The 10,233-nt window shown below is 25.7% G+C and overlaps 1 protein-coding gene across 1 annotated transcript in view; it reads right to left on the bottom strand.

The window, feature by feature from the left end:
- Positions 1 to 1,781: 1,781 nt before the first annotated feature.
- Positions 1,782 to 10,233, bottom strand: part of LOC106687605 (MOXD1 homolog 1) — a 65,887-nt gene continuing 57,435 nt past the window's right edge. The window contains exons 7-12 of the mRNA XM_014431592.2: positions 9,045 to 9,208; positions 8,853 to 8,969; positions 8,592 to 8,717; positions 6,019 to 6,203; positions 4,689 to 4,980; positions 1,782 to 3,590 (exon numbers count right to left, since the gene is read on the bottom strand). Coding sequence (XP_014287078.1) covers positions 3,414 to 3,590; positions 4,689 to 4,980; positions 6,019 to 6,203; positions 8,592 to 8,717; positions 8,853 to 8,969; positions 9,045 to 9,208 — 1,061 coding nt within the window. The 3' untranslated portion in view covers positions 1,782 to 3,413. The remainder of the gene's footprint in view (positions 3,591 to 4,688; positions 4,981 to 6,018; positions 6,204 to 8,591; positions 8,718 to 8,852; positions 8,970 to 9,044; positions 9,209 to 10,233) is intronic.

The raw sequence follows: 10,233 nt of genomic DNA, 5'->3' as shown, positions 1-10,233 counted from the left end.
AATATAAACTTTTTTTTTTTTAAATTAAACTGTAACTTAAATGTTTATAAAGCAATTTAATAGATCTAATTTTAATAGTAATAATCAATTTTAATTTTAAAAAATCAATTTATTATTTTATATATTTATTATTTGCGTTTTAAGTAATGTTAATTTTTTTTATTAGTTCATTTTATTGTTGTAGTTTATGAATAGTGAGTTTAAGAAATATATTATATTTCAATTTTTGTTTTTTTTTTATTATCTTTTATCCAAGAAGCAATATTATTATTATTTTTTTATTTGTTGATGTAAATATAGATTTATTAAATAAATCAAAACTTGTATCCTTTTTTGTCTCAACAATTTTTATTTTTCACCAGTCCAACGTTTCCGCCATTTTAGCCATCCTCAAGGACATCTTCAATTATAATTTCTTACATTAAATTTAGAGTTACTTTTGCAGGCTATTCTGCCCAGGTCATTCATTAATTATAAGTTAAAAGCCTATTTTTTAAAATATAAAATCATAAATATTTAATTCTTCTTATATAAGATTATCAACACAAATTCACTACCATATACACAAACCATTTATAAATAAGTGGACAATGCTAGATAAAAGAGTAAAAAGACATTGCTAGATGCCATTGTCCTCCAAAGACTGCAGAGCCCAGAAATTATTGTAGGATGAATTTATTAAAATTCATATTTCTGTATACAAATTAAGAAGTGGCAGTTTCCATAAGTTAAAAATTAATTTTTCCATACTAAAATAGGATAACAAAAATTTTATTTTTCTTAGATCCATATGTTTGTAATATAATATGTTGAAGCAACATTAAAAAAAATATTGTAATTTTTATTTATTTTGTTAATTTGTCAATCAATTCGTAAATAGGTTTATTTTTAATTATATAAGACATTTTTGTTTACTATAAAAAATGTGATTCTATAAATTTGTGCATTCTATTTTATGTGAACGAATGGCAGTCTTTGGTTATAAACGTTGCAAATACCATGAGCCTGAATAGTTTATAGTGCAGATCCCCAGCAACGGCTCTCATCAGTGAATTCTATGCATCTGACCAAGTCATATACACTTACGCCATAAGGGTACTATTTTCTTTTTTACTTCAAGTATATCTCCCCTTACTCAACAGGATAAGGTCAGATATAGACACTTATATAAACATTTTAGGCTCACAGCACATATCTCAGATTTTCTTCTTTTTTTTATTGTAAACATAGTATTTTTTTTTCCTGTTTTTAAATACAATAAGTAATTTATTTTATAATTTTTTAAATCTTGTTTATTTATTTTTCATTAATATATGTTTAATATTGTTGATAGATTTATTTATTTTTGTATCCTTTATTTTCCTCAAGCTTTTTTTTTTTGTTGACGTTTTCAACCTAAACATAATAATTTCCAACTCATATTTAACCTGGCAGGAGGAAAGCCTTTCACTGAGGCAGAGTTGGGCAAAATCACCTATAGTTGAAACTAATAGCTAAAATTGTCATGGATACAATATTTATTTATCAATGGTTCATTCATGAAAAAGAGTTGTTTCCATGGCAATTTTAGCTATTAGTTTCAACTATAGCTGATTTTGCCCATATCAGTCTGAGGCTCTCAATACAGGTAACATATCATGTTCATTCAATCATATCTTTGATTATTCTAGACATTCATTTTTACCTCTTGAACTTTCATACAATAATTTTTCTTAAACTGAAATATCTTAGTTGCATTAAATATTATTAAAGAAAATGTAAACTAATAAAATGAACACAACTTGAAAACTCATAAAAACATTTATTAATTTACAGATCGAATACTTGTGCAATAATGTCTACTAAGTAATAATAATATAAAATCGAACAATATTTTCAATAAATAGTATGATATAACTACAATATAAACTACTACCACATGGTCAGTTTCACAGCCCACAAATCAGTTATAAATATGTAATATACTTATAAACTATATAAATCCTTAATTATGAAACGCCTATTCGCTAAAAGAACTTCTTTAATATTGAAAAGCAGTAAAGAAAAGGAATGATAACTCATTCTTATATGAATGTTCTTATATGAATATTATATACATAATATGGATAACTTAAGATAAATTTACTGTGGTGCAAAGATTTAGTCTTTGGCTCATAAATAATAATATAATGTATCAAATACCATAACCACACTTTTCATTTAGAATTAAGTCTATTAGTGATATTTAACATGTCTCTTTTTCAAAGAGAATGTTTTTAATTTTTTGTCAAAATTGTGATGAACTAAATTTTTTAATATCATTTTATGGTATTATAATTTATTATAATAATCCTTGTTGACAAGAATTATGGTTTTAAGTTCACTCCATTTTTTTTTCTGTTATGTACAAATAATCTCTTATCATTTAAAGAGATAATTTTAAAATCATATTTTGGTAAATTACTAAAATTAATTACTACAAAGACTAGTCATTTTTAGTTTAATGGCACTTAAAGCCATGACTAAGTGTATATTTATTGAACAAGAAAATTATTTACATTAAAAACATTTTCATATTTGTTGCATAAAGTTGCATATTTTAGACAAGCAAAATTTTTTTTTATTTTTTCAGAAAATTAATTTATGAAGAAAAATATCATCTATTTTTTTGAAAAAAACCTGATTTCCTATCACTGTCTGGTTGTATCACAAATATGTCGGTTTTAGTGGATGGAATTAATATAATGGGATTTTATACATCAAAATTATTGTTTTTATCGTAATAAGTACTAGTATAACAAAGTAATTTTATTTATTTACAATCTGGTTCATGTCTACTAAATAATATGCAACTTGACTTATACTGCAATATTAATGATAAACTGTTGAAAAAATTTCTGAGCAATAACTTCTACTGTTAGTGCATACATTTAGACAATAGATATAAACTCAAGAATGAAGATATGAAAACATGAAAATGTGGCCTATACTTATTACAATAGAATTAATAAATTAAATTTAATTTTGAAGGGTATTTTAAAGTGAATATTCCGATATAATAACAATAATCCATTTCAAGATTACATAAAATTTCCAAGGTTTAATAATTTATTTTCTTATATGACCAGCAGTCACTTTGTGATCTATTATTAAATAACCAATTGGACTATTTATTAAACTAGTGATACGAAATTTTGAGCTTTTATCAATTGTAGATTTAAAAACTTATTTGTTGGAAAAGTTTTGTTGAGGTTAAATAGTACATTTCAACTAAATAGTAAAATTAGACTACACATTTTATGTTTTGTTCACATTATCTCAAAAAAGGCGATGCAAACTTATATTTAATCATAAATAAATATCCCAAATATATGCGCACTGCTCTCAAATTATTTACAATAGGTAGTGAAGGATGCGTTAATAATATTATAATATCAGTATGCAAAAATATGGTAAAAGATAGCTGCCACAAAGACTAGATAAAGAGAACAGTTTGCTTTTCCAGAACTGTTGTCATAAAAGCTACCATCTCCTCTTTCCTTCCTGCATGATGAATATGACCTCGTTGAATTAATGAAGGAGACATTCGGAAAGTTGTATATTCCACTTGGCTGTAAAATAAAAAAAAATATATATTTTATAATCATAAAATTTAATGCATTAACTAAGTGATGTAAAATTCTTTGAATCTTTAATATTATATAAATTTTATATTTATAGTGATTGTTCTACTGCATATATTTTAGTCTGAACAATTCCTAGTAGAACAATAGAATTAGTACAAGTCAAAAAATAACCAATATATATAAAATATTTTAAACATTATTTTCAGAATATTTTGATATAATGCTTTATACTACTTTTACCATCACCTGTCGAAATCAGCAGATACAAGATGACTCAATGACAGATCACTTACTTCGGTTGTTTTGTTCTGTAGTTGTGATTATTTATCTTCCATGATACATGAATTATTTTAATTTTTAAGACTCAAATGTTATAGAAAATAGATTTTATTATTTTGGTTTGTAAATAAAACAGTAGATGGCGACACTATGATACTGCTGAGAACAAAGCAACAAGCACGCTGCTTTGTTCTAGAACAATCTGTTGTGGCATCCATTAGTGAACTTACTCTCCTTGTCTTTATTTATGAAACCCTCCCTAAATTACACAACATCAAATAATCTTGAACATATCCGAGATTCCGTAACTGACCCTGACGCTAAGCTATCATGAATGATGAAAAATATATACCAAACAAAAAATTTGTAATAACTAGAGAGAGTTTATATCAGGAAAACAATAAGAATTGCTTTTAGAAAATTTACTATAAATTAAGGTTCATCCAATAGTGTTATAATGGATAAAAATTATATTTGGTTTAATAAAAATGAAATTTATTATAATAAATAATTATATTACATTAATTGGAACTTCTCTCTCTAACTATTATATAGAACAACCCATTTCTTGTTTATAACCAGTAACATGTAAAACTACTATTCAAGTCTTTACAAAATTCTTACTACTTAAACAAAAAAATGAGTTAGAAAATATTTACTTGTGATCATATAGGTATTAAAGGAGCAACTTACCCAAATAAATTATTTTATCTTATCCATGAAAGATAATTTTAATAAAATAAATTAATTACAAAAAAACATATATTGAAAATAACTCAATATATTTTATAAAAGTTTACATACCATTGCAGGTGTACTATCTTGAAGCCGACAGAAAGTCCTAAATTTTCCCTGATTAAAGATCTCTTCTACTCTCTGCGTAAAAAGTGTTTCACTCCAAGGTAAATCTTTTAAATGGCTCATAAAACTTCGGTTCTGGAATTCTTCCGGTTTCTCAATGATCAGATCTGAGAATATATTTTCTTCATCATTCTCAAGATTGATATATGGTTTTTTGACATCAATATTGAATCCTTGTTTTTCAGAAAATCTAAAGAATAGACTTTGAGTAGGGGGTTTTGGATGCTTAGCAGGCCTGAAATATGATAATTTCTTATTAGAAAAAACTAATTAAATTTTCACAAAATTATATAATTGAAGTAAATAAAGAAAAATTCTCTAGTGATAAATTTAATATTAGTTATATAGTGGAATCAAAATTAATAACATTTTATTAACTTTTTCTTTGATAATAAATCATACTCACTATTAAATACATTTAATAAGAGATTTTTTTTTTAATCATAATTTTATTTATAATTTCAATGGAAATGAGATAAACTATTCTTACAAATTTTTTGAAAGGTGTGTCACCATCTGATTTTTCCAAAATAAAAATCATTCAATTAATTTAGACCTTTTCCAATCCTTGTAACTGATAATGTAAGAAAAAAATTAAACACATAGCCAGAAGCTTTTCTAACATAGCTTGAAACAAATTAAATTCATTAAATAATTACATTTGGGCAAACATACAGCAAAAATAAACTATTTTGTTCAAAAATCTAAAATTTTGTCCATAATTGAAAAGTAGAAGCTAATTTTATTTAATGATTTTTCTATTCCTATTGACTATTGTGACTGAAAAACTCAATTTAAACTTCTTGAAACGACCGCAATCTTAATATTTAAGAAAATTATGCCACGTGCTAATGACAAAGAAGTATTTAAAATGTTAAATTCTCGTAATAAATTCCAAACATTGGATTTGACATTTCGGAATTCCAGAATTCTTTATAATTCGAAACTTTAAACTTGTAATTTGAAAATTTGTGCAGTAACTCCAAAACGATGAAATATAAAATTTCGTGCCATGTAAAACTAGTATCAACAGGACTAGTCCATATTTATAATTCAAATTTCTGTGGGGCGTTGGCTGAATTTGAAGCTAGGGAACAAAAGACGAAAATTGGAAGAAAATCTGGTCTCTAATTATCACTATAAAAAAGATTAGAAAAAAAAGATCTTAGAATGATTAAATTTTCAAACTATAGGATTTATACATAATTATTTTCAAAATTAAATTATAATTATAATTTACTTAATTTTATTTCTATTAATACATTTTTCTTACCGTTTTTCGGATTGCTTCAACAATATTTTTTCAACTTCTTCCATGTTCTGGTTGTAAAAAGCTTTTATACCAAAAGTTTGAAAGAAGAAATCAACAGGTGTCATGCTGGTGCAGCTGGCCAGGGCGGTTCTGGGATAGTAGAGGAGGTAAGCCATGCAGATCTCTTCCTTCACTGCGTGACCACCCTAAAAATAATATTTGGAATTTAATTTATTTTTTTTATTTATTAATTGAAATTTACAACTTTAATAAATGTGTGAGAACACATAATAATCCTGGGAGGTACCACCCAATGGTGGTACTTCAATCATTGCTTTAAATTAGAAGATCACGAGGCCATCTTCTTTTCACATGCCTCATAGGATTATCAGGGATTGTAAAAGATGAGAGATTAAGGACTAATGGGCTTGGAAGGATAGGGATTTTGGAATGAAAGGTGGTATATCTATTTCAGGCCAAGTCTGCAACTGATAGGATGTTGATGTTTTTATGGATGATTTTATTTGAGACGTTCTAGAAGCTGTTATGTCATGATGAGGCAAAGGTTTGAGAGTGTCTGGTTTGGAGCACTGAGGGTCTGATTCCCTACTAGGTAGTTAATATTTATTTCTTAGTGGTCCTGGGAAATAAATCTTTATACTCCCACCATGATGCGTACTTGGTAGCAGTCCCCAAGTAACTATCAGGGATTAGCAAATATCCACCAGGATCACTTACTGGACTAGTTACCCACACTAGTACCAGTTTAAGCATAATATAAGTAACTCTTTTAATTTGATCTGTAGTCTGTAATAGTAGAGGTGTAGCATGATCACTAAAAGCAACATTGGCAGTTCTTGCGTCAGCTTCTTAGTAAACACTTATGATTTTTTGATTTATTTTGATTAAATTGCTAATTCCATATTTATGCTATTATTTCATCAACATAACAATCAGCTTAAGCTGTATTCAATAATTAAAAAAAAAATATGATTTGATAAAATTGTATATTCCTTACTTTTAGGGATTTATAAAAATGTACAATTTATTAACATATTATGAATTTGTTTACAATAAATTTACCTCTTCATGTTTTATCTAATGCAAAACTTCATTAAAAAAAAAAAAGGCAATGATTGAGTTTTATTCTGAGATATTTAAATTATAACAAAACTTGGATAATTATTGGATTCTAAGAGTATCCTTTCTAAAATGGTAAAAACAAATATATTTCATTATCACTTTATACAATTTTGATCCTTTTTTTCTCTTAACTTTTATTCTTTAAAATTCTCCAACGTTTCGGCCCTCAGGCCATTCTCAAGGATACAACCTACAAAAAGTTTTTGTTTTTATATAACAATTACATTATTTCCTTTAACTACACACTGATTTCTTTGGCCATACCATCAATATTGATGTCATTTCTTTTTAAAAAACCCAAAATTGCAGACTAATTGCCCTTGTCACATCTTTAATCAATATTGAAGGTATGGCCAAAGAAATCAGAGTATAGTTGAAGGAAATAATGTAATTGTTATATAAAAACAAAAACTTTTTGTAGGTTGTATCCTTGAGAATGGCCTGAGGGTTGAAACGTTGGAGAATTTTAAAGAATAAAGTTGATAGAAAAAAAGGATCAAAATTGTATAAATTGATAATAAACTGAACCACTCTCAAACAATTATATATAAAAAAATAATTAATCATATATATTTCTTATTTAGGAGATTTTTGATTGTATAATATATAAGAGAAAGATGGTTTGGGTGCACTCAAAAGAACTCAAATAGTAGTTAAACTATTTAATGTGAGCTTTTTCACTCCACTTTGCAGGGCTTCATCAGGACTGAAAAAGTTACAAATAACTAAAATAAAATAAGAAAATAGATAAAATGGATTAAGAGTAAACTAAGGCGTGGCTAAATATGACTTATAATATTTGAAAATTTATATAAAAATGAAAGTAAATAAAATAAAATAAAAATAAGATGTAATTATGCAAATAATGAAAATGTAAATGATAAGAAATAAAAAAGAAATATAAAAACACTGTACACATTAAAAGACGGAATAAGAACAAAAACACATTACACTTACTCTGTTCATTTTTATACAAATTTTCACATATTTTAAATCATATTTAGCCACAATTTAGTTTTATTTATTTCATGTTATCTATTTTCTTAATTTGTTAGTTTATTTTAGTTGTTTTTGACTTTTTTTAACCCTGATAAAGCTCTGCAAAGTGGGACAAAACGTTGGCTCATATTAATTAGTTAAATTACTATTTGAGCTTTGACCACACCTGGACCATCTTTCATTTATATATTTGTTTTTCTTCTTATTTTATATCTGTGCTGATCAGACAATTTCCTTATTTTGGATGATGGTGTAGAAGCTATTGAACTAATTATAGTATTGATAGAAGCAAGTCCAGAATTAAGTTTCAAATTAAATAATGAATTCCTAGAAAGGGTAGTTTTGCCTACTATTAGTACACATTTTAAAACTTCATGGATAAAGTAATAAAATTTAGATTACAATTAATATATTTGATATTCAGTATTTGAAATTAAGATACTATTCCATACCAAAGTAAGTCTTGTCCTATTGAGAGTAGTATAGCTACATTCTGTAACTAAATCATCTCCAGGTAATACAATTATTTCCTCTGGCAACTTTTTTGGTTGCTGGTAGCCTGGATCAAAGTTTTTATCCTGAAACATTATCATACCTTAGAATCAGATTTAAAAAGCTTATAATGTTTGTCATAATTTATAAATAACTTAATATTTAAATATTTATGGACTTGAGTCATGAAAAAGTTAATAATATAATGAAAGTCATCATACCTCAGCAATAATCTGAAGTTCTTTGCCCTCTCTGATGTGCCTTAAACGGACTTGCCTTCCAGCTGAATGTGTGTGAAAGCCGACAGATACTATTTTGATTCCAGTTTCAGGAAACATCTGAAAGTTCAAATAAATATTAGCTAATGGAATCAAATGAGAATTGAAATAATAAAAAGTAATATAATTATTTACCAAGTTTGTGCATTGGTTATCACAGTAAGCTCTGCTCATGAATTTTATTTGTTTTGGTGGAATAATATGAACTCCGGTTGGTGTTATACCGGTGGCCAGAATACTACTGTCATATTTTCTCAGCTCTGAACTGTAGAATAATCTTAATCCAGAATTGTCTCTAACTGAAAATTATATATACTCCATTATATTATGAAAATCAAATTATATATGCTCCACTATATTATGAAAATCAAATTATATATACTCCATTATATAAAGAAAATCAAATTATATATACTCCACTATATTATGAAAATTAAATTATAAACAAGGAGTTTTCAATCAAAAGTTAATATATTCGCTTCTGAAAAGTAAATATTTTTATTACAAATTAAAATTTTAAACCAAAAACTTATTCTGTTTAGGTCAAAATTTAAATTTTTCACTGTCATAATTCATAATATAGGTGTTACAATTCAACATTTCAATAAAAAAAAAATAGTCAATCTATTTGAGATAGTCCCATAATATATTTTTTTTACCATAACATTCCAAAGATGGATATATTTACTTTTGATAGAAAACTCCTCGAATACAAAAATGACTGTTTAATAACTTTGGTTCACTCATTTCGATGTGTACTTTTTTAAAAATAATTAACACTTTAATCCTAATATCTAATGAGAAAGCAACCAACATTTCAGTGAAATTTTGTTATATAAACAGTATCAATAATTTATAATAAACAACTTTATTGTATTACTTTTTTTTTTATTTGAATCATTTTTGATTATTAAATATAAATCAAAATACTTACAAAAAACCTTTGGAATTACATTAAAACCACATTTTTTTTAATTACATAATTTTCTTATTAAAAAATGTGGGCTTAATGTGGTTGAATAGGTTTTTTCATATTTATTGATAATTTTCATTTCCCAGAAAATAACTTAATAAACAGAGTCCTATCTGTTAGGACTAGAAACACTGTTATTTTTTTTTATTTTTTTTTTTTTATTTATTTTTTTTTTTATGAAATAAAGAATCTTTCACAAACTATTTATATAGCTTATAAAACATAATTTCACCAAAATGTTGATTAGTTGTTTATTGTATATCTGGTTTCTGTTATCAATAGATTGAAATTAAATATTCACATCAGACTTTATTTATCTTGAGACAGAAATATTTTATGAAGAAGCAATGC

This window comes from Halyomorpha halys, unplaced genomic scaffold (genome assembly GCF_000696795.3).
Source record: "Halyomorpha halys isolate HHAL.00 unplaced genomic scaffold, Hhal_1.1 Scaffold39.1, whole genome shotgun sequence".
In the NCBI taxonomy this organism is placed as follows: domain Eukaryota; kingdom Metazoa; phylum Arthropoda; class Insecta; order Hemiptera; family Pentatomidae; genus Halyomorpha; species Halyomorpha halys.
The sequence above is the reverse complement of the archived record's forward strand: the minus strand, read 5'-3'. Positions and strand labels throughout refer to the sequence as shown.